The sequence below is a fragment of the Astatotilapia calliptera genome, chromosome 23 (genome assembly GCF_964374335.1).
Source record: "Astatotilapia calliptera chromosome 23, fAstCal68.1, whole genome shotgun sequence".
NCBI classification, from domain to species: domain Eukaryota; kingdom Metazoa; phylum Chordata; class Actinopteri; order Cichliformes; family Cichlidae; genus Astatotilapia; species Astatotilapia calliptera.
In genome coordinates this window covers 772,011-795,000 of record NC_137443.1, presented here as the reverse complement: position 1 = coordinate 795,000, position 22,990 = coordinate 772,011, and the positions used below count along the sequence as shown (strand labels likewise).

Below are 22,990 nucleotides of genomic sequence, written 5' to 3'. Positions count from 1 at the left end.
CTTGTGCCGCTGACCTCACAAAAATATAAAGTTGTTGTTTTCCTTTTGCTGCTTTAGTTTCTAAGGATTGAAATGCGCGCATGTCTAAGTTAGAAATACTCAGCCTGTGTGATGCTGTGGGGCCTTTACAAGTATCCATCTGCAGCGGGTAGGAAGTGAGACTCATCTCTTGTGATCACAACACAGGCGACAAAGAACAGCTTGTGCATATCTGTGAGAACGAAGGCAGCATTCGACCCTCAGAACGAGAACTAACAGCTTCATCAGATACAACATATCCTACGCAGCATCTTCACAAAGAGCAGCAGACACACAGTGATGTAAACACGGAGAAGCACAGCGGCAGCGTTCAGATCACAGGGCACAAACATTACCTGCATAATTAAGTCTCTTTTTTCCGTGACAGCTTCCTCCAACAGCATCTTCTATTTTTATGGACAGTTTTTTTGAGTGCAAATGATGTTTTCTCCTCTGTTGCAGACGTTTCTCCGCGTCCGGGCCAACAGACACACCAGGTTAAACGGTACGTTGATCCACGTGGACCGAATGTTGTGTTTCTGTGCCGCACACTCAGTTTGTGGTTCAGAGTCCAGACCAGGCGACTGTCACGCCGTAAAGTTGAGAAGATGAAAAAGATATTTTGTTCACGCTCGTCGTCCCCACCCTCACCAGTCATTCAGATATCACCTCTTTTCCCACACCATCTCAGCTGGCCTAGCGCCCCCACGAGCAGAGGAGCTATTAACCTTTAAACTTTGACCCCTTGATATGTTAACAGTCGATGACCTCTGCTGGTGCAGGTGCTACGTCAAATCTGCCCCATTACGCCCCCACAGCGCAGGAGCCCACCTAGACTGCGCACAAGCTGGTAAGAAACACTGAGAAGCATTTTTCACTGAGGATTCGACACACACACAAGAAACATTTATTTTATTCATTTCTACTTTTTCCTATTTTATAAAAGACCCACCTCTGACACTAGTACATCAGCTCACTAATCAGTCAGTATTTATTTAGTTGAATGGATATAATTATGTTCATGCTTTTAATCCTGAAATAGCTGCTATTGACTTTTCAAGTGTCTCAAAAACTTTTCATGAAATGTGAAACATCCTTACGATACCAGATTAATATTTATTCCACCTGAGCTGCTTTTTTTAATAAAAATCTAAAAAACGTGTTTCCCAATGACAAACTCATTTTATTATAAATCACAGAAACTGTTGCCTCAGGGTGCTTTACATTGTAAGATAAAGACCCCCTGTGAGCACTTTGGCGACAGTGGGAAGGAAAAACTCCCTTTTAACAGGAAGAAACCTCCGGCAGAGCCAGGCTCAGGGAGGGGCGGGGCCATCTGCTGCGAGCGGGGGTAGGGAGAGGCACGTACTGAGATTTCTGACACTGTTACTCTCACACAAAAACCCACAAACAGTGTTGTGTAAATGTTTCACGTAGGAACTATTTTCTCCTCTGAAGCGTGCGGGTAGTTACCGTTACGGCTCAGCCGCGGAGCTTATGATGGTGTTCGCGCTGTGCGTCACGCTAAGAGACAAATGAAGGCTTTGTAGATCTGCAGTAACCAGATCAGGACTTGTTTCTGGTTCTTTTCCACAGAAGCTTGTAACAGAAACTCAGCCCTGAACAGTTTCCAGCCATTTCTAAATAAATGAATAAATGATAGCATGTAGCATGTTTGAAAGTAGGCTGACAGCATTTCTGCACGAATACAGAAACCTGCGCAGCGTCCCGGCGGCGGCTGACGCCGCAGACTTCCTGCTCCCGTTATTATTCCCGCGGAGACTCTGCAGCTCTTAGCTGACTCTTCAAACTGCCACTGCTGTCGAGGTCTGTTAGCCTTTATTGGGCCTTATAACCGGACAGCATAATGAGCTTCTAAATACACGTCAGGGAGGAAGAAGAAGAGAGTGGAAGGAGGAGGAGGAGGGGGGTCCTCTGTTGATTAATCAACCTCTCTCTCTCCCTCTCTCTCTCCCTCTGTCTTCGTAGTTTGATGAGCTCCTCCTCATCTATGACCGTCTCTTTAACCCTCATTATGTTTGCTGGGATTGCGGCACTCGGGTCACAGCCACCGGCTCGCCGTGCGTTCCCCTCGGGGGCCACTGTCATCCAGCAGGGAATTAGAGGGCCTTAAAACTTAATGTCCCCTTTTGCAATCTGCAGTCAGTCAGGGCAGGGAGAGGAGAGGAGGTTCAGTTGGTGTTCTGCCATGTTAGCTTTCATATTTTTAGAGAGGAAAGCGGGGGAGGACGGTGGGATGACAGCACGGGGACGGGGGGGCCGCTTTGAATCCCGTACTGCAGCTTCTGTCCACGCGAAGCATCTGCTTGTCTCTGCTTTAAGGGCCTCGTGCATCAATGCGGCCAGCTTGTACAGTTTGTGGAGTGAGCTCACACAGAAACAGAACTCAGTAGTTTTCAGTGTCGCATCCATATTTCCGGCTTTTAAATGTTGGAAGTTATTAGAAGTGAACGAGACGGTTTCCACAAGCAGGTGAATTTTACGTTTGAGTGTTTCCTCTGTCTGCACATGAACAATCATGACTTTTTGTTCCTTTAAGATTAAATTAAATACATGACACATCATTTATAAAGGTGAGGCTCTAATATTGAAAGGAAAAGAAATGTATTCATTTATTTAATGAACACTTTCACTGGATTTATTGTGTGAGAGCAGAACTTTACCTGTAATACTTCCACACTGGTTTTACTACTGAAGTGAAAGCTGTCGGTACCTCTTCCACCACTATTCGCTTTCTTCACTGTTTGCATGTGAAGTGTTGAGTGCAGGACGTTGGGAGCTTGAACCATTCATGCACTACTTTTAGCTGCTGACTCACAGTGTAGTCTTTGCATAATTTATCCTGTTATTTATCAGTATTTTTATCTTTTATTTAAATAAAAATATAATAATATGGAGGTAATAAATAGAGCTGTAAATATTAATATGAATATTTTTGGCTTGTCTTTCTTTTGCTCTGGGCTCAGTGTGAACCTGTTTGAATGACCCGTGGTCATGTTAGTCTTCACGCAGCTCGGTGACCTCCTATCACAGTTTAGGACAAAGCTCGGCTTCTTTAGATGGAACAGCGACTCAAACTCGCACGTTTTTATGTACAGGAACAAATAAGTTATACCCCAGTTATTCATTACACATAATTCAATAGTGTTACTAAAAATCATGCGACTTGTTTGATGGTGTTGATTTAAACCCCAAAGCTAATGCCTCGTCCCCTTTAACCATTATTAACAGTATTTCTTCTGTGTGTTCTGTGTTCAGTCAGGATGGGAAAGCTGAAGAGGAGAAAACCAGAGGAAGCACAGGTAGGCTCTCCAAGCACACGAGTCAGATGCAAGTATTTGTTTCCCTGACATTTGTGTTGTAATCAGAGATGAATATATGTAACGTGTGACACGCTGACCTTGAACCCCGAGACGTTGTTGCCTGGCTTTGTTCACGTGGTGCACGGATCACTGTCAGCTCGCTGTGTATCCACGTGAAAGCGCCGCGAGCGCCGGTTCACGGCTGTGAGGCAGATATGTAGCTCCGGGCTACAGGAGGCATATGGGCGTGTTCGTCCAGACAGAGAACATGTGACCCGATGTGTGTCTTTGTGTGTACATGTGTGTGCGCGGCGTTGTTTTCAGGAGGGGTCGGCAGACCTGTTGGCATTGGAGGACGACTGGAATGAGAGGAGAAGGATACAGATGGCGTCTATAGGCTTTAAAGGTAAGTGAATGTGTGTGTGTGTGTGTGTGTGTGTGTGTGTGTGTGTGTGTGTGTGTGTGTGTGTGTGTGTGTGTGTGTGTGTGTGTGTGTGTGTGTGTGTGTGTGCACCACTGAGGTACCCACGTGTGTGATCTTGTTCAGTGGAGGGTGAATACTGTGACTGAGTGGCAGCTGAAGAAGCGCTGAACTTTTCAGTCCAGATTACGGCGCAGCAGGATGCCTGGGAGGTTGGCTTAAGAGTAACCGCTTCTTTGGCGTGAGGAGCAGCTCTGACCTGGAAACTGACTGACAGGCGCAGTCACAGCAGATACACGGGCAACGTCGCATTTTCCTCATCACTAATGTGGCTGTTAACAATGATTCCCATTTGAATCTGTGTCACCAGGTGCAATGTTGGTGAGCACCACCTCTAAGGAGTGTCGAGACAGCGATGCAGACCTGGACGTGGACGGAGATGACACGCTGGAGTACGGCCGGGCACAGTATCCTTCTGAAGAGAACGCCAGCGTGCACGCTAAACAGCATGTTAATGTTAATGCGTTTACAGTAAAGTGGGGGGACTGGGATATACGCGCACATGGAGAAAGTTCTTCCTCGCACACTTTGCTGTATTTTTCTCCTGACTTCGTTTGCAGATACACAGACACAGACGTGATTCCCTGTTCGGGAGAAAGCTCCAAAGAGACAGCAGTGAAGTACGTATCCGTGATGTGTGACGATCACTCGGTATTCATTTAGATAAATATGAACTAAATTCATTTCAAAGCCGTTTCAGATGCTTTCAGATGGTAAATATACTTTGGTTTGTTTTCAGCAGCAACAGCAGCAGCGTGCCGCCTGAATCCAGAGTAAACTTGGACTTTAATAAATGGTCAAATGATGGTGAGTTAGGAATAATGAGGCAGCTGAGCACAGTTCCTAAAACTATGGATGTAACTGTAATCTGCTCATTGGTTTGTGTATCCAGGAAGTCCATCTACAAGCAGTGGAGAGAAACAGGATGGCAGTGCAGCCGGTCTCACTCAAACCTGCAAAAACGCTGAGATAGAGATGTGAGTTTGTTAGATCTGTTGTTAGATCTGCAGTTTAACAGATTTATACACAAACTGAGAGACTGTTAAAGCCGGTCGCAGCCCGGGGAGTTTGTCCTTCCCGCTGGCGCCAAGCGCTTATTCATAGAAAGGTCTGATTGTTGGGTTTTCACCTTCCAACATAAAGCACACTGAAGCGACTGTTGTTGTGATTTGACGCCATATAAACAAATTTTAATGAAAAATTTCATTGGAAAAAGAAGTAAACAAAGAGTATTTTGCCTTTAATCCATTATGTCGTTAACCCTTTCATGCCTACTCTGTCATATACAGCAGAAACGTTTCTGTGAGTTTATCAGGCTTCATCAGTGTGCCCCCCCCCCCCCCCATCTAAATAAAGTGCACAATACATTTTTAAGCAATAAAAAAGTCTAAAACTCATATCTGCAAATTTCTGTTAAAGCCCAGCGTATCATATTTCATACGTGTGTTTTTGTGACATCATCAGCATGATTTTTTTTTACCCTCAAAAAATGATATAAATTGCATGAAACATTTTTAATGACTAAACTGCAAAAACATGGCTCATGTAGCAAATTAAAACTTTCACATGCCGATTAAGACTTTTGTCTAAAGGACCAACAAACTGTCCGTTATCAAAAAATGAAAGATTTCAGGGAGTTATTTCATGGTTCAGGATTTAAAGGGTTAAAACATGTCAGAAGGTTCGATAAACATTAATAAAAAATGAAGTTTTAGAGGTTAAAGGTAAATCGTTTTTCCCTGCTGCGGGCTCATGCTTTCCTGCACTCTGGACCAACATTTGTTAAACCCAAATTTCATAAATGGTTCAATTAATGGTTTGTTTTTAGCAAGTCTGACACACTTTGTTCAAGTTGCCAACGAGCCCATGAACTGACTTTCAGTCAAAGTGAAAGAATCCGTCTTTGTTGAGTATTTGATGGATTTTTGAGCCGGTAACTCTGGAGACATGAGAGGAGACGTGGTCAGCAGCCATGTCCAAAGTTGTGCCTCTTGAAATTAAAGTTTGACGTCGTGGAGGCAGGTTGATCCAGCTGTTGCTTGTCCCAGCATGCACTTGGTCCATCAGCCAACCAGAGGAAGCCATTCCTCTGTATCCTGGTCCTCTGTATTTATGCCATACCTGTTCGGACCGCCTGCTCTCACCAGCACATAATACCACACTATATCAGTGTGATGATGTCGTCAGTCAGGGTCTTAGCAGGTGATGCAGGCGTGTACACGTTTCATTGCGCTGAATGCATTGCATCCCATCTGTACAGTATGTTTGCATATAGAGTCTATGCTGTAATTGTGCGCGTGTATGTCTATTTCTGTGAGGACGCTGACACCTAACCCCCGCCCCGCTGCCCATGATAAATGAGACACCCAATGCAGGCAATGTGATTGCTGCTAAATTTCATGCTCAGTGTCCATGTTGGCCAGCGAATAATTTAATCTGTCTTCGATTTATAAATGACTCTCCAGTGTCTGCCTAACTCGTGTGTCCTCCCTCTCGTCCTCCTGTGTGTGTGTGTGTGTGTGTGTGTGTGTGTGTGTGTGTGTGTGTGTGTGTGTGTGTGTGTGTGTGTGTGTGTGTGTGTGTGTGTGCGCGCGCACAGGCTCTCGGAGGACTCCACGCTGACAACATTAGATGCACTTAAGGCTCGGATACGGGACTTGGAGAAACAGCTGTCTAAAGGAGACAGATTTAAATGTCTCATCTGCATGGTGAGTGTGGAGGCAAATTAAAGCAAAAGAGAAAAGAGCACAATTTCAAACTGTTGGTGTATGTTTGTTTCTTCATTAACATAATAAATACAGTAATATTTTTATGGAAAATGTTTGTCTGCGACTCCTCGTATGATCAGACTGTACTGCAGATGACCTTAATACTGTTTGATACACACGACAAATATTACAGTTTGCATCTGATAAAGCTCTGCGACATTTATTCCTTTAAATACTGACTCATTTTACACGGAAAGAATCAAAACACTGAACAATTATTCACTCAAATATTTATTTAGCCCAAATGCACCACACGCTGCTCTTCAAAGTCGACCCCAGTCTGAGACAATTTATTTGTTTCTATTATTTTACATGTAAAAATGTAAGTGATTATTGGAAATATATAATTAATTAGTAATGAACAGATTTTTTGCATGGCTTTTTTTCTAAGTTAAATATTTTGTTGTGATTTTAAAAAAATTATTTTTAAAAATCAGTTACAAAGTAAAATATCACAGTGGGATGAATGAGATGAATAAATGAGAGATAATCCCAACAAACATTCAAGTCGCTTCCTCCAAAGCTCTGATTGTAGTTACATGTGGACACCTAGTGGCAGCTTTGTCGCACTGCAGGTAAACGTTGCTCACCTGTATTGTGCCTGTTCCTGTGTGCAGGACACCTACACAACGCCGCTCACCTCCATCCAGTGCTGGCATGTTCACTGTGAGGAGTGTTGGCTTCGAACGCTGGTAAAAAGCTGAACGTAAAAATGATGCAAAACATCCAGAACGAAGTAAAAGTCTGTAATAAAAGTCTCACCGTTCTTTTTCAAAGGGAGCAAAGAAGCTGTGTCCTCAGTGCAACACCATCACCTCACCTGGAGACCTGAGGCGAGTTTACCTGTGACTCACTTTCAGGGATTTCTTCTGTTTTGACCAATCAGGCTTGGACTTGTTGGGCAGCTGGCCTGTCATGCAAGCCCACCTTTCCCCTCTCCCGTCCCTCTTCCTTTTCCTCCTTCTTACCATCGTTGTTCTCCTAACAGCTACTAACTGAGTGCGACCTCTGACCTGTACAATATCCGTGTTTCTACTGCATCGTCCAGCAGATCAGAAGAAACCTCTGAAACCATCTGAGAGCTCAGGCACTGAGAAAAAAATGCTTTGAGACTATTTATCGATTTTTAAAAAAAATCTTTTTTTTCTGTTTTATGGAAAGATGATTGAACTGCAAAGCACATGTACATAATTTTGTGTATGTATGTTTGGAGTGGTGTGTGTATAGGATGTTGACTAGCAGACTTTACTGTACAGAGTTTGTCTTTGCTTAGATCACTTATTCTTTGTTTAGCTCTTGTAGGTTGGAAACATTTACAGTAATAATCATCACATGGGGACTTGTTCTGTCTTTGTTATTGGCGTATTTCTTTGTATAGGATCACTCAAATCTAATTTTATCAACATTACTAAAATAAAATCTGTGTCTAAAGGCGGTTGTTTCCTGAAAGCTTTTAACTGTGAACACCTAAAGAGTATCTGCTGCACCTGCCGCAGGTGTGGGCCGAGGCGTGAATGGCGTGCATTCCTGTGTTGTTGCCGTTTGTCGACAGCCTTATGATGGCGTGTGTGCGCCCTTTAAGAAGTGGGTCGCTGCGGGATTAGCCAGGCAGAGCCCATCGCAGCTCATCTGGAGTTGAAAGACTCTAAAGCCTGCTATTCTGAGCCTTTACTGCAAGGCCACTTAGGTTCAGACACATCACAGAGAGACGTAAAAGAGCAATGCGCCTCCGCCGTAGAGTGGAGCAAGAGACGAGTCCAGTTTCTGACGGGCAAAAATTAATGCACACGTATTGAAGTGAGCGGGGTTGTGAAACAAAGTCTGCATGCAGTACACACACAGGACCAAGAAAGACCCGAAACACTCAGAAACAAAGATTCTTCATCCTCAACAAACACGAAGCAATAACTTTATATCACATAAAACTTTTATTTATTCAAATAATTAATCATCAAGAAAAATATAGTTAACCTAGTATAACCTGAATGTACAGCAGCCAGGTAAATGTCATTTGATCAGATTCTAATAAAAATGAAACATTTATGTTAGACTTGGACGGCAGAGTGTGTTTCTCAAAACAAGTCAGCATGCCCCGACGTGATTGGTTAGTGAGCTGAAGGCAGGCGGTGATAATCCAGACTGACAGAGTCGGTGTGACACACACGCGCACACAATCATCTGTTACTCCACGTCCCTCCGACACAGACGACACACACAGAGACGCTCTGACAAAAGGTAAGATCAATAAAACTCGAAGAAAACGAGAGTAAAACATTAGAATAGAATAGAATAGAATAGAATAGAATAGAATAGAATAGAATAGAATAGAATAGCTCTTTATTGTCACTGTTAGAAGAACAATGAAACACAGTTTGGCATCTCTCCGTTGTGCGTAATGCACAATAATGTAAGTATCTAAAGATGCTTGTGCACAAGTTATACACACGCATGCGCAAATACAGATACACCCATACATAACACACATACATATACACGTACACACACATACCTACATGCACATACAGACACATTTATTAGAAAACAGCTCTGTTATATGAGTATAGAGTGAAAATTCAGTGTCTGCTCTTTGAATTAGGAAGGAAGGGTGCAGAGTTAAGATGCTAATAAACAATAATAGATAAGCTGTTGTTATCTTTTCAGGAAATGAAATGATGAGAACTAAGTGTTAATAGTGATAAACAGACCGTGGATTATCCTCCTGCTCGTGTGTTCGCTCCAACAGCAGTTACCTCAGTAACTATGTAACTGTAGATGAGGTCCCATCAGCAGTCAGCTGGTGTGCGAATGAAAGAGTGCTCGAACTGATCAATTCAGTCAAGGTGCCGAGTAAACCTGCTGCTGGGGAAGATTTTTGTGTTATTAAGTAATTCTGTTAACGGGATTCATCCGGTCTTTAGGTAAACGACTCACCTGTCCTGGACCTTGAGCGCCACCTGGCTCAGATCCAATTATCCCAGCTGACTGACCCCTCGCGGCTTCATTAACAGACATCCTTAGTGTTAACCTCCAGGCCTCTGGCTGTCTAACCAGTCAGCAATTAGGACGTGGACGCATTTTGATGCTTTAATTAAGGACACAGAAATTAATGTCAATTAATTCTTAGATTGCAACAGCAGCAATACGAGAGGAACAGCCTGCTTTTAACCCCACGGTGTGTCGAGAAGCTTGGATCAAAAGATTTAGCCTCACGGCACCTACGACGAGCAAACGGGATAGCTGAGATTTTTGCCAGGAGCAGCGATTCACAGGAAAAAGGGAGATTATTAAGGTAAAGCACCTGAAAGACACCATAGCTCACCGCCTGTGAAACGTGTTGGTCTGTACAAATCTCTAAGACATCCCTCTTCCCCCGTCTGCGTCTGTCCGTGGCTCTTAGGACGATGTCAGGACCGAGGCCCGTGGTGCTGAGTGGCCCCTCTGGAGCAGGGAAGAGCACTCTGTTGAAGAGGCTGATGAAAGAGCACGAAGGAGTCTTTGGATTCAGCGTCTCACGTACGTTTTTGTGCCAACTGATGCTCGGCTTCCTTTGCAAAACGTCCTGTCTGAGGAGGAAGCAGCAGCCTAATTCTGCACCTGCCAGTACCGGCTGTAAAGTTGACACTGATGTTTTTGCAATTCTTTCCCCGCAGACACGACGAGAAACCCTCGACCAGGAGAAGAAGATGGCAAAGGTACAACACTTATGAGTGAAACCCGGCTTTTTGCTGGCACTTTCTAAGTGGGTGCTCATGTTTAGTGCTTTCACGTTGTGTTAGGATCAATCACAAAACATCAGCCCTGCATCTGGATTTAAGCTTGCAGAGCTGAGATAAAAGTGGAGAAAAGTGGAGAATCTGACAAACAAGCTCCTTTTCATTTTGTTTCCTAGCCTCCCCCCACCCACTCCACACCCACAGCACTTCTTACTCCCAAGTGAACTGCAGGACTGGTTTGCCACCCTGTGAGGCTCCCTTGGTTTGGGATAAAGCTCTCTGTGCCTTTTTTGTTTTCTCCATAGGACTGAACAAGCTCCCCATGCTTCTGGGGGCTACTTTACTGCCCGTAGCAGCCGTCTTATCCTCTGAGGACATAGAAATGTCAGCCTCATGTCCAAATGAATCAGAAACCACAGATGAAGGTGATCTCAGTGTGATTCCTGATCACAGTGTATTTTTACCGCAGATGGATGGGGGTTACTTTCATCATCCTGGCACGTTGTGATTGGATTAATAGGAACTGGTCAAAAAATTGAAAATCATGTAAATATATATATTTTTAAAAAGTACAATGACCTCAGGAAGACGCGACAGTTTACACTTTGGAGTAACAAGCTTTTGAAAATAGCCCCCTGTGATGCCTCAGCAGTGATTCCCATTTCCACTCCCACACGTCTTTAGATCCACACTGGTGTTCCCATTTCCTCTTTTTCCCGATAGGCAAGATGCAAACAACCATTGGCAACATGCAGGAGAACAAAAGGTTATTTTTAAAATCCTTTTAGAACTTGTTGCATCCATTTTATTGCATTCTTTAGTCGAGGTCCTTTAAACTAATACTGAGTGATGAACAGGTTTCCAACTTTTAATAAACGAGGATTTTAACATGAGCAGAAATATCCGCACTTTGCGCTGTTTAAATCCCCGTGACCTGTTCTCGTGCTTATTATCTCGTTGTTTTACAGTGTTTCTCTCCAAACTGATGCTTCAGTCTGACTCCTTCATGTTGTCATGTAATGATTGCTTCGTAGTAACGTGTTTGCTTTTGAAACTGCCCTGTGTGGGTCTGTGGGTCGCGTGTGGACACACGTGGAGAATGACAATCACAGTTGAAATTAGGCTCCGACACGCGTGATCAGCTGTGACAGGCTGTTACACCGTGACAGCTTTGCTACACTGTAGTGAGCTCCTGCTTGATTTTGCTTTGATAGATCGTTTTCCACGCAGAGCTCGATTCATTCCACACGTTGCTCCCCACAGACTATCACTTCACAACGAGGGAGGCCATGCAGGAGGGTATCGACAAAGGAGAGTTCATTGAGCACGCTGAGTTTTCTGGCAACATGTATGGAACAAGGTAAATGGATATGTGTGAGATATTTCACGCAGATTCATAAACACTATGACTTGCATGCATATTCTCAGAGGGGGGCTAGCCCCGAGTTAACCCGCTCTCTGTAACACTGCGTGTGCAAACCGCTCTGACGCGACAGCTTCTAATCTCGCGCGATTTCATTTGAACTGAACTGAGTTTATTTAAAAGCAGAACTGATCAAACTTTGCTGAGGAAACATTTGCAGGGACGTGAAGCTCGTTTTACGTCACGAGCCACGCACAGTCTTTCTGTGCAGAGAATTACCGACACATTTAATCAATGAGACATCTTAATGTAAGAAAAAGAGCCACGATGTCAACAGTGTGTCAGAGTCTGACTACATGCTACAGAAATGCAGCTGCAGTAAATGAAAGAAATCGTCTCGTTGGGCCTAAACTGTGAGAAGAAAATGTCTGAAATGACAGAAATCTATAATTGAATTATGCAGCGAGTGTGAGTGGAAATCAGTAGGAAAAGCTGTGACACTGGAGAAAAGTCTGAAGCTTTCTTTACATTTTCCAAAGTGATCCAGTGGGCTGGTCCTGCCTGACGCTCCACACCCAGGATTCAGGGTTTGACTGATCAAACCAAACGCATTTCTGCTGAAAATACAATAAGATATCAGTGTCCTCATACAGGCTGAACTTAAGTCATTAGAAATGAAGACCGAGCCTTACATAAATGTCACACTGTGGGCTTAGTAACAAGGATCAAGCGGCTACATAATAGTCTGGTGACAGATGGAGCTTTAACCCCCATTAGGTCAAAAAGAGCAACGCTGCGGCTCAGCACCTTGTGTCACATTTAATCTCTTCCTCTTGTTCTGAAGATAACGCTCACTCTCTGAGTCTGAGCAGCTCGGATCAGTGCAGCGATCCTCTTATGCTCTTACCAGTCACTTCGTGTGAGAAGCACAAAATTACATTCAGTACCTGCTTGGATGTTTCTGCTCACGTGAACGGCACGGCTTATTTGACTCCTGTTTGTTCAGTAAGGCTTCTGTGGAAGACGTGCGAGCCAAAAACCTGATCTGCATCCTGGACGTGGATATCCAGGGGGTGAAGCGGATCAAAGAGACCGACCTGAACCCCATCTACGTCTCCATCCAGCCTCCATCTATGGACGTGTTGGTAAATCCTTTTATTGTGATTAATCCACAGCATATATCGATTCTTTTCTTGCGCTTTTAAGATGTATTATTTCTTCATATTTGCACTTTGAGCGTGCTTTAAAAGTGTGACAAGACTTCACCTGGTAGTAAGAAGCAGTGCCCAGTTACAGGTAGGTGCTGTGATTGTTCTGTCGTCTCTCAGGAAAAACGTCTGAGGGACAGGCAGACGGAAACAGAGGAGAGTTTACAGAAACGTCTGGAAGCGGCACGCGTCGACATGGAGCTCAGTAAGTTTCCCATCATTTCCGGCGGAACGTGATCCCGAATGCAAAGCCAATTATTGCAATTTGATTTAATTTCTAGGTAAGGAGCCCGGAGTGTTTGATGCTGTGATCATCAACGACGACTTAGAAAAGGCCTACGAGGAGCTAAAAGAAATCCTGGATGAAGTAAGTAAAAGCAGAAAGTCTCTTTGCTCCTTTTACTTTAAACTCATCAGATGATTGGTTGAAGTATTTGTCACCTCTCTCTCTCTCTCCACAGGAAATTAAAAAAGTTCAGGAGGCCAAATCATAATAAGGAAATAAGCAGGCTTTCAGCAGGTGGACAGGAACACTGATGTGTCTCTGACTGGAAAAGCTCCATCTTCACTGGAACACGTGAAATAAGAAAAGCTCTTCCTCACGCTCAGCTGCATCCAGCTGCAGTTCAGACACACAGATGGAAACGAAGAGTCTGGACCGACGTGTCTCACATGTCCTTTGTGTTAGATTTAGTAAAAGCAGTGGCTGATATTAGGTGTGTAGTCCTACTTCATAGATTTCTGACATTTGGCTCAGCAGGTACGAATAAAACGCCACATCCAGCGCTACGTTCGGTCTTCACAGGCTGGCACAGATCTGCTTTAGCTCCACATCTAGAAAGTGTTCAGATACTATGACTTCTACCCGAAGTAGAAATAAATTCAGTCTTAGTCGAGTATATTATCAGGATGGACTCGTGCACATGAACGACAGAGCATCTGAAAATCACCGTTTGTGGTAGATTTAATCTAAAATGTGTTAGAGCTGAAATGTTCGTGTGTTGAACTGAAACGAGACAGAATAAAGAGTTTTAGGACAACGACTGAGCACTTTGAGTTGTTTAATAATGATTTAATCGACTAACTCCTGTAAAGCTTCACATAAAATACTGCGTTAAATACGTTTTACGGAGACAGAACTGCAAAGCCAAGCATGTCCGTCCGTCTGCCAGAGGAGCAAAACAACATTTTGATCAACTTTCCAGCTCATGCAGCAGCACCGTGCACACCTTATGTGATCACACGTTATCCCTGATACGCACAAAATAAATCCCCAGACTATAAAACACAATCGAACACAGAAGCAACTCATTAAGACGCATCAACTTTTAAAAATCAAACGTTTTTCTAACCGGGCTCCAGGTTGGCAGACACAGAGCAACACTTGAAGCACAAACTGCTGCAGGTTTTCTTCTTCGTTGAGAAAGACGATGGTAACTTTGGCATCGTGGCGTCACTGGCAGAAGGAGGGACCCTGAAGCTTGGTGCGCACCTGATCTCGTTTCTCCTCTTTCTGCTTGAGGTAAGCTTTAAGTTTGTCGGTGGAGAAGCACACTTTGGAGTGACGGGCTTTGTGTGGGGCGCGATGGGCACGGAGCCACGGATTCTGGAGACTCTCGGCTGCAGTGGGTCTCCCCCTGCAAAGTTTTTTATCATGTCAGAATGAGTGCTAACGTGTGAGTGAGTACACTCTGGGAAAAGACTCACCAGGATTTGTTGTTCAGGCTGCTCTTCATGAAGTTCAGGGCTCCCTCAGACAGACCCGGGTAGCAGCGTCCAAACTGGATCTTCCCTTTCCTGATGTTTCTGTCGTGATCCCAGCTGTGCTCCGCATGAAACGGGCTGTCAGCACTCAGCCTAACGTAGGGAAGGATAAAGATGATAGTAATTCTTATTATAACAGAAGTCAGTCTGTAGCCTCCTCACACCATGACGTCTACAAACCCACATTTATCAGAACAGAACAGCCCTGCTACGTGTGGGATTGTTCTCAGATGATGAGATGTAATCCAAGTTTGAATAAACCTCTTTGCTTACATGATGAACGACAAAACTCCAACAGCCCAGATGTCGGTCTCTGGCCCAACACCCTGACCTTCGAGGATTTCCGGAGCTTTAGGAAGGATAATATACACTGAGAGAACAGACAGACAGAATATCTTTATAGAGAGTGGCACATTTACAGGCAGTGCATCTTTCTGTATCAGGAAAAAGGCTCAGACCAAAAAGAAATGGATAAAAGGATAAGAATAGACTTGGGTTTGTTAGACTATGGGAGCTAGGGTCAGCTGAGGTGGATGGAGTTAGGCGGAGTTATTTCCATCAATCCGTCCTCCGTAAAACAACGTGTACCTTTGCTGCAGGAGTCTGTCGGAAGGCCACGACAGTCAGAGGTTTAGTATGTTAGACCAATCAGAATGCAGCGTACAACATTTAGTGTGAATTTAAAAAACACACATCATTACCTCTGCTGTCAGAAAAGCCCTGGATGTGCTCGATGTTTAAAGGCTGTCCGGGCGTGAAGGACTGAGCCGAGCCAAAGTCAACGACCTTCAGGTGGTTACAGTCGTCCACCAGCATGTTGTCCGACTTCAGGTCCAGGTGGACGACTCGGCGGCCGTGGAGATAGTCGACCGCACTCAGGATCTGAACGAGCAGCTCGGCCACTTGAGTCTCTGCGTACAGATCTCTGAGAGGACGCAAACACAGACGTGATGGTCAAGCTTGACGTCAGCACCCGAGGTGCCATAACTAATGAATTAGCACAGAAATATTAGCTTAGCTTGATTTTTTTACATTTTGATATACAGTTCTGTTTGTTCTGCTTGATAACGTCTATTTAAATTCTTAGACTTCCCATCTCAAGCTCATTCATGTGTACAAGTTCTAACCTGAAGCTAGACTGAAAGACGAGGACACACGAGCGTTATTAGGAACTATGCTCCTCCTTCATGGCTGATGTTTTTGAGCGTCGCTTACCTCGCAGCCAGGCTGTAGAGGAGCTCCTTGCCGGGACAAAGCTCTTCTACTAACACGAGGTAGCCGGAGGTGATGAAAGCACAGTGCAGCTGAACCAGGTGGGGGTGGTGAAGCCTCCTCAGCAGCTGGTACTCCTTCAACACCAGCTGCCTCTGCTCTGCTTGGTAAGGGGTGATCTTGGCCGCAAACACCTGGCTGGTCTCGGCGTTCCTGCACAGGGTTACCACGCTGAAACGACCCCTGAAAGATGGATGGATGCAGCACTAAGTCACAACATAAATCACCCAAGGGCACTTTGCATAGTAAGGCCAAGACCTGAGCGTGTAAAGTGAGGTTTGGCTTACTGGGCCTGGTTCTGGTATCCTGTGTTATCATGCACACTGTTACTACCAACAGAAGGAATCAGCTCTTCAGTTATAAAGATTAGAGAAACAAAACATAACTTTATTGAACTGCTGCAGCTCGTTGTTGGATGTCTCACCTGTTGATCTCAGACAGGAAGTTGTAGTTCTTGTGTGCTGCTTGTTCTGATCCAATGACCTTTGACCCCAGTGACTCAGTCTGAATGAGAGGAATGTGGATCTCTGTATAACAAACACAAACAGCTGTTGCACCATGTTTTCAAAAAGAGCATAATAACAATGACGTGAAATCATAAAAAGACAACGTCCAATAGGAGACAGCGTTTCTCTTGCCTTCAGGATCAGTCGCCATAACAACGGGAGCTGAGGCGTCACTGAACGGTCCTGCTCCCGTCTTTGTGACACGACCCACCCTGAACACGTAAGAAGCTCCTCTCGGTAAGTCCTCTACCACGTAGCAGCTGTCTGCCACGTGCTCTGACAGGACTGTCCACTCCGCCCCTGTGGAGACATGAAACCATGACACCAGTGTTGGTGCCGTTTTACAAATGATGTGTTTGCAATACATGCACACACAGGTACACTCCTCCGTAAGCATCACACTCAATCACCACCCAACCCTCTGCTCATAACCTGTGACCTCCTATAAGGAGTGCTGCATTCAACTACACTGTTTAAATTTAGGCCCGGGGGGTCCAACTCCAGGCCTCGGGGGCCGGTGTCCTGCAGGTTTTAGATCTCACGCTGGGTCAACACAGCTGATTCTAGGGATGCAACAATACCGATTTTTTCAAACCGATACAATAAATGGTAAATGGCCTGTATTTATATAGCTTTACTAGTCCCTAAGGACCCCAAAGCGCTTTACACATCCAGTCATAAGATAAGATAAGATAAGATAAGATAACCTTTATTAGTCCCACACGTGGGAAATTTGTTTTGTCACAGCAGGAAGTGGACAGTGCAAAAGTTATGAGGCAAAAATTAGAATACAATAAGAATAAATACAGTACACAACTGTACAGAATAGAATAAAATAAAATAAATATACAATAAGATAAAAATAGAATACAAATACAAATACTATATACAACTGAGTAAAAATACAACGATGACAGAAAGGATTATTGCACTTAGTAGTCATCCACCCATTCACGCACACATTCACACACTGGTGATGGCAAGCTACAATACCGATACTTGGATCCGAGTACTGGCCGATACAGAGTACAAAAACCTATCGGTTCATGGTATCGGTTAACTTTTACGAGTATGAGTACACACGCATTTTACAGTATCGGCTACGATACCGGATACCAGTATTGGTATCGGTGCATCCCTAGCTGATTCAGATGATGAGTTCAAGCCTGTGGAGAACTTCAGGACATGTTGAGGAGGTGATTTAGCCATTTAAATCAGCTGTGTTGGATCAGGGACACATCTAAAACCTGCAGGACACCGGGCCTCGAGGCCTGGAGTTGGACACCCCTGATTTAGGCAATGGAAAACACCAATAACACAGTGCTATTAAAATTCCCTGGTGTTTTAGACCAGCGGTCCCCAACCCCCGGTACCGGGCCTCGAGAGTCGAGGCTCAGGAGTGAAATTTATGGTTTTCAGGGGTTTAGCCTTATTTATTTATTGTTTTGATGGTTAACTCTGTTCCCTTCCCCCTGGGTCTGTTCCTGTATGTTATGAATAAATCTTCCTTCTTCGGTACCAGTACTGTTTTTATTTTGTTGTATTTATCCTCGACACCTTAAAGGTAAATATTGTCGGACATAAACCGGTCCGTGGCACAAAAAAGGTTGGAGCCGCTATTTTAGACCATAAAAATATAGTTTAGTCATAATGGAAAACACTAAATAATTTCTTTTTCACACAAACAACAAAAAACACATTTCTGTCCTGCCATGTCTGCGAACGCACCGTCCGTACAGTACTGCACGCAGTAAGTGACGGGATCGCTTGAGCGAACCGGCCTCCACGCCAGGAGGACTCCGCCTCCATCCAACTGTAGCACCTCAGCCTTGCTGGGGCGAACGGGCAGGTCTGAATATTAACAAAGGGTAACAAAAGAGCATGTTCTCAAAGCAACAACTGTGATGTGAAATTTAAAGCAGATCAGTCACAGAATGTAACCTTTGTCCGACCTTTCTTTTTAAACGCAGGTATTTTGAAGGATGGTAAGAGCTTTGAGCTCCTCCTTTTGGGACTCTCGAGGCTGCTGCTGCGCCTCCTTTCAGGTGCAGCGGGAGCTGATCCTTTCACTATTGGACCTGTTATAAATAAAACAGGAAAGAGCAAATGGTTTTAACTTCAGATTGAATAATACAGGATATCATTTCACAACAGTAACACAACGTAGTGCTTATACTGAGGTGCATCTGCGGTGCCTCACCTCCTTCACTCACATCCTCTTTACTGGAGGATCTGGAAAAGAGTTTGGTCAGACTTGAGGCTGACGCTCTCATTCTCTTCCTTAGAGACATGGTGGGTGTATCAGGCTTCATGATCTCGCCCAGAGTTGGTCCTAACTCCGTGTCCTCCAGATGGGAGTAGGAATGGCCAGTCCAGGATTGCCTGCGGAAGATGTTAAGCAGTCCCAGTTTTGGTGACCTTCCTGTAGGTGGTGGAGCTTCGAGGGCTGGAGCAGATGCGTGCCTCTGGAGGCCGTGACCCTCTTTCTTGTCCCGGGCTCTGGGAGGCCTCTCTGGAGCCTGCAGAGAAGAGAGGCTGGGACTGGGGCTTGGCATTAGCGGCGTCCCCAGCTGACCTCTGCTGTTTGTGGACAGGTTGGGATTGGAGCGTGTGCGATTACGTGGTGGTGCCCGGGGAAACGAGCTTCGGGGTTTTACTTCTTGGAAAGAGCGAGGCGATGGTGCAACGAGGCGCTCACCCTGATCATCATATCCATCGCCGTCTCCTGATCTGTATCTCCCTCTGAGACGACCGTGACTCAGTTCTTCACTGGAGCCGAGTCTACTTGAAGACTCAGAGCCACCATGCTCCAAAGTAAAAGACTCAGCCAGAGACCCCTGGGAGCCAGCAAAGTCATCTCCCTCCGTCTGTGCTTGGTCCAAGCTCGAAGGAACAGAGGCTCCTCTAAAAGCCTGCCTCACCTGCACAGGAGTGACAGAGCCTCTTCTCGTGGCTCGCTGAGAATTTGGGATTGTCAGCAAGTTTGTCCCGGCCACTTCATCGTCTGTGAAATCTTCCTTTAGACTTTGCGACCCTTCTTCTTCACCGGCGTTCGCACGTTTGGGTGAAGTGGGAGACCGACGTGAATACTCATCTAGAGACCTGCTCCTTCTGTGAGGTGGTGCGTTAGCATGGGCGAAACCCACCCCGCTGTCAAACGAGCAGGACTTCTGCATTGCGGTCTGAACGGATGCCCGTCTCTGGCCACGGCTGGTCTCCGTCTCATCCTCCACATATTCAATAAGAGGCTCGTTGAGGCGTCCTGAGAAGCTCCTCCTGAGCGGCTTGCGGCCCCTCTCCTGCTTCTTAGCTTGAAATTTGTCCCTTAATGTCATGTGTCTGGCAGACAACGGCGAAAGCTGATGAGAGTTGCTATAAAAAGTGCTTCGGATGACGCTTCCCCGAGGAATACGACCTCCGTCACTCCCTGAACCCTCGTCCCCATCCGACAGGTAGAGCGATGGACTGCTGTCCTTGCTGGACCGACGTTCCCTCTGAGGTGTCCTTTGACACGATACTTCCGACGATGCGACCGATTGCCTGCTCATACTCCGCTCTAATACAGTCCTCCTTCCTACTATCTCTCCATCCTCTTCCTCGCCTAGTGTCAAATCCCCTTCTTCTTCTCCATCCCGGTGGAAGCTGGGAAAAGGATCTGGGATCTGTGCTCTCTCCATTAAAGGATCATAGTCTTCCTCTGTTTCCTCTTCCTCTTCAGTCTGGCTGCAGTGCTGGAAAAAGTCCCAGGAGTCAGCCTCGTCATACTCCGACGAAGAGCCACTGCTCGGGGAGGTACTGCTGTGTTCTTGGGGCTCTCGGGGCACCGTCACTGCCGTCTCCCTGAGAGGAGCATCTAGTAGCTCAGGAATGGGCCTCAGTGTGAGCACCGACCCAATGCATGTCAGAGAACGCTGAAGAGAAAGAGAGCACACTCAGACAAAGATGTTTAACACTACAGGAAACCATCTGGTATTTCCTTTTGTATCCAGGCAGGTATTAAAGCTGCAGCAGGAACTCACCTGCCACTTCCTTTTTGAAATGAAGGCTTTCAGACTCCTTGTATTGATTTCATCCGTGTCTTCTCCTGCATGTTCATCCTGACAACAGTCCCAATGTTCAGTAAGTTTGACATTCACAGTTTAAAGGAAACACCTGATGATATGACCTCACCTGGATCCAGTCATGGCCCAAGCACTCAAAGGCAGACGGTCGCTTCCTAGGTACAGAAACATCAGAGACATTCTCTGTTTCACCTTAAAGCAACTGGATCCAACATAATGAAGCTATAAGAAGCTTAGCAGCGTTAGCATCACTGACACAGGGTACTTTCTGTCGTTTGCACATAACTTTAAAAATATCTCACGAGCCCACGTAAAACACCAAAAGCGCTTCCTTACTCTGGGTCAGGCTGAAGGAGCGTGTGGAGAAAGTTCTTGGCTTCCGGGCTCCTGTACATGACATCAGGGGCGGCCCAGTTCAGAGTGCCCTCCCCCACCCTCAGCAGTGTGGCGCGGTCAGTCTCGCCCACAAAAGGGCACCGACACACCAGGCTGTCCAGATAAAGTTTAAGAGTCGTTACATTTTTGGATGTTCTGTGTTTTTAAGATTTCAAGATTGCTTTCAAAAGGCGGAGATACATACCAGAGAAACGCGACAACCCCCACGGCCCTGACAAGACAGAAACGATTCAAACGTTTTGTTTCAACTTTTAACTTTTGTGCACTACTGCAAATAATCGTTTACTTTTATTTAAATCTCCGTATAAAACTAGAGGGTTGGTTCTGCATCTGGATGTAGAGAAATATACAGTATTTGATTTATATCTAAAATACATGTAGCCGTTAAACTCACCAAATATCAGTGGCCACAGTTACTGGTTCTTGGTGAACAATTTCTGGGGCAACAAATTCAGGCGTCCCAAACATGCTGTACTGGTGCCTGGATGTGTCTATTTCCTGGCAGAAGCCAAAGTCACAGATTTTGATCTCGTCTCTTGGGGGATACACCATGAGGATGTTTTCAGGCTAAAAGGAAGAAACATGAAAAAGAGACTTCGTGAAAATAAATCCCAGAGTAAATAATGCAATGCAGCAGAGCGCTCACTTTAATGTCCAGATGCAGGATGTTCATGCTATGAATGTGACCAACTCCCTCCAGAATTTGCTGTATGAATGACTGAATCTGAAATAAGAAGACACAACACGTGTCATGCACCTTTTCTGCAAGACTCAAATCATTTAATAAAGTAAATTAAATATACCTCTTTTTCTGAGACCGATCCTTTCAGTAATAAATGATCCAGAAGCCCGTGAGAACAGCAGCTAGAAAAGCTGTTAAAGAACTCACAGCTTCAATATGTGGTCAAACACACAAATTAACTGTAACACGTAAGAGGTAGGATACATTTCTGTGATCAGCACCAAGGTGCGTCTGGTGCAAAAGAAGTCCAGCAGACAAGCCACTCGGGGGTGAGCGAGGCGGGACAGCAGGTCCCTCTCCTGGAAGGCCCTGGTCCGAGTGCTGCTCCGCAGAGGCAGAAACTTGGCAGCAAAGACTTCAGCGGTCCTTCTGTGGACGACGCGCTTCACTACTCCGAACGTTCCCCTAAAACACAGAAAGATGATTTACTGCACATGAAATCTTGGCAAAGATAATGCTAAAGAGAAAATGCAGATTCACCTTCCGATTTCATCGTGGACGTCATAGACAGAGAACAGCTTCCTTCTTTTTCCCAGCTCCAGCTCTCTCTCCTGGAACTCCAGGAGTCCTGCAGGCAAAAACTAAAGCTGCAACTAACTCCAGCGCTGGAAACAACAAACGCATGCTACAGCGACGAGCAGCCCTTTGGTTATTTTGAGCTCCCGTGTTACCTTCTTCCACTGTCAGCTCAGCCTGACACGATGCATAACCAGAGTTGTTGTGAGCGAAGCAGGCGTACATCCCACTGTCCTCACCCTCGGTGCACACTATGGTTAATGAGCAGCGGGCACCATGTTGTCCCATCCTCACATTCTCATTGGCTGCAAGCTCCTCTTCATCCTATTAATGTGAACCAGCAGTTTCATTTATAAATAAGCTTTCAGATTGAAACCAGCGGTTTGTGATCTTAGAACAATGTGATTCCCTGTTACAACCTTTGAAGAGTTGATATAGACCAAAAAATCCATTTAGAAAACAACTCAAAAAACTCTGCTCATACCTTGTACCACTTTATCTTAGGTGCTGGTCTTCCTGTGATGATGGCTGTAAATGTCGATGGGTGACCCGGCTCTACAAACAGGTCCTCGATGGGTATCTGGATAGAGGGAGGAGCTAAACAAGAAATTTGATTCATGAGCTAATCATGTAAAATGTGATATTATTCTGCATGTTATGAGTAGGAGGCAAGGATACCATCTGCAATTTCTTGTATTTGCTCTGAGATGTAGATCTCCTCTTCTTCCTCGAGGTAACACATGGGCTGCTGTGCTGCTGGATCGGCTGACGTGGGGGCGTAAAGACTCACTTCAGCACCACCCTCAGCGCTGGAGACAAACATTAGATTAAGGACACAGTTATTATCAGAGATGGACAG

General features: G+C 45.1%; 3 protein-coding genes and 1 long non-coding RNA gene across 8 annotated transcripts in view; 2 read left to right on the top strand and 2 right to left on the bottom strand.

Annotated features, from left to right (window-relative positions):
- Positions 1-8,024, top strand: part of rnf220b (ring finger protein 220b) — a 28,622-nt gene extending 20,598 nt beyond the window's left edge. The window contains exons 6-16 of one of the 4 annotated variants that reach the window (XM_026159704.2): positions 481-523; positions 779-868; positions 3,298-3,341; positions 3,666-3,747; positions 4,133-4,229; positions 4,383-4,442; positions 4,565-4,629; positions 4,715-4,799; positions 6,422-6,530; positions 7,208-7,282; positions 7,368-8,024. In XM_026159704.2, the coding sequence (XP_026015489.2) occupies positions 481-523; positions 779-868; positions 3,298-3,341; positions 3,666-3,747; positions 4,133-4,229; positions 4,383-4,442; positions 4,565-4,629; positions 4,715-4,799; positions 6,422-6,530; positions 7,208-7,282; positions 7,368-7,439 (822 nt within the window). In that variant the 3' untranslated portion in view covers positions 7,440-8,024. Of the gene's footprint in view, positions 1-480; positions 524-778; positions 869-3,297; positions 3,342-3,665; positions 3,748-4,132; positions 4,230-4,382; positions 4,443-4,561; positions 4,630-4,714; positions 4,800-6,421; positions 6,531-7,207; positions 7,283-7,367 lie in introns of all 4 variants that reach the window. The other 3 variants (XM_026159702.2, XM_080297990.1, XM_026159705.2) reach the window with 3 other exon arrangements.
- Positions 8,025-8,499: 475 nt separating this feature from the next.
- Positions 8,500-9,715, bottom strand: LOC145424571 (uncharacterized). The gene is made up of 2 exons (XR_013905650.1): positions 9,522-9,715; positions 8,500-9,446 (listed from the first exon to the last, which is right to left on the bottom strand). It is a non-coding gene; the product is annotated as an uncharacterized LOC145424571 (long non-coding RNA).
- Positions 8,744-13,917, top strand: guk1b (guanylate kinase 1b). Of its 2 annotated transcripts, XM_026160289.2 has the most exons (10): positions 8,744-8,825; positions 9,715-9,879; positions 9,988-10,103; positions 10,241-10,282; positions 10,609-10,728; positions 11,567-11,663; positions 12,673-12,811; positions 12,995-13,079; positions 13,156-13,241; positions 13,336-13,917. In XM_026160289.2, the coding sequence occupies exons 3-10, from the start codon at positions 9,992-9,994 to the stop codon at positions 13,366-13,368; spliced, it is 714 nt and encodes a 237-aa protein (XP_026016074.1). In that variant the 5' UTR covers positions 8,744-8,825; positions 9,715-9,879; positions 9,988-9,991; the 3' UTR covers positions 13,369-13,917. The 2 variants fall into 2 exon arrangements, with proteins under 2 accessions (XP_026016074.1, XP_026016075.1); XM_026160290.2 differs by lacking the exon at positions 10,609-10,728.
- Position 13,918: 1 nt separating this feature from the next.
- Positions 13,919-22,990, bottom strand: part of obscna (obscurin, cytoskeletal calmodulin and titin-interacting RhoGEF a) — a 40,267-nt gene continuing 31,195 nt past the window's right edge. Inside the window, exons 58-80 of the mRNA XM_080297062.1 lie at positions 22,810-22,940; positions 22,616-22,728; positions 22,287-22,455; positions 22,096-22,183; positions 21,820-22,020; positions 21,677-21,737; positions 21,520-21,597; positions 21,268-21,440; positions 21,058-21,084; positions 20,814-20,966; positions 20,587-20,632; positions 20,436-20,513; positions 18,617-20,327; positions 18,369-18,494; positions 18,145-18,267; positions 16,549-16,716; positions 16,335-16,437; positions 16,198-16,239; positions 15,854-16,093; positions 15,340-15,563; positions 14,912-15,008; positions 14,582-14,731; positions 13,919-14,511 (exon numbers count right to left, since the gene is read on the bottom strand). Of these exons, the coding sequence (XP_080153188.1) occupies positions 14,328-14,511; positions 14,582-14,731; positions 14,912-15,008; positions 15,340-15,563; positions 15,854-16,093; positions 16,198-16,239; positions 16,335-16,437; positions 16,549-16,716; positions 18,145-18,267; positions 18,369-18,494; positions 18,617-20,327; positions 20,436-20,513; positions 20,587-20,632; positions 20,814-20,966; positions 21,058-21,084; positions 21,268-21,440; positions 21,520-21,597; positions 21,677-21,737; positions 21,820-22,020; positions 22,096-22,183; positions 22,287-22,455; positions 22,616-22,728; positions 22,810-22,940 (4,486 nt within the window). The 3' untranslated portion in view covers positions 13,919-14,327. The remainder of the gene's footprint in view (positions 14,512-14,581; positions 14,732-14,911; positions 15,009-15,339; positions 15,564-15,853; positions 16,094-16,197; positions 16,240-16,334; positions 16,438-16,548; positions 16,717-18,144; positions 18,268-18,368; positions 18,495-18,616; positions 20,328-20,435; positions 20,514-20,586; positions 20,633-20,813; positions 20,967-21,057; positions 21,085-21,267; positions 21,441-21,519; positions 21,598-21,676; positions 21,738-21,819; positions 22,021-22,095; positions 22,184-22,286; positions 22,456-22,615; positions 22,729-22,809; positions 22,941-22,990) is intronic.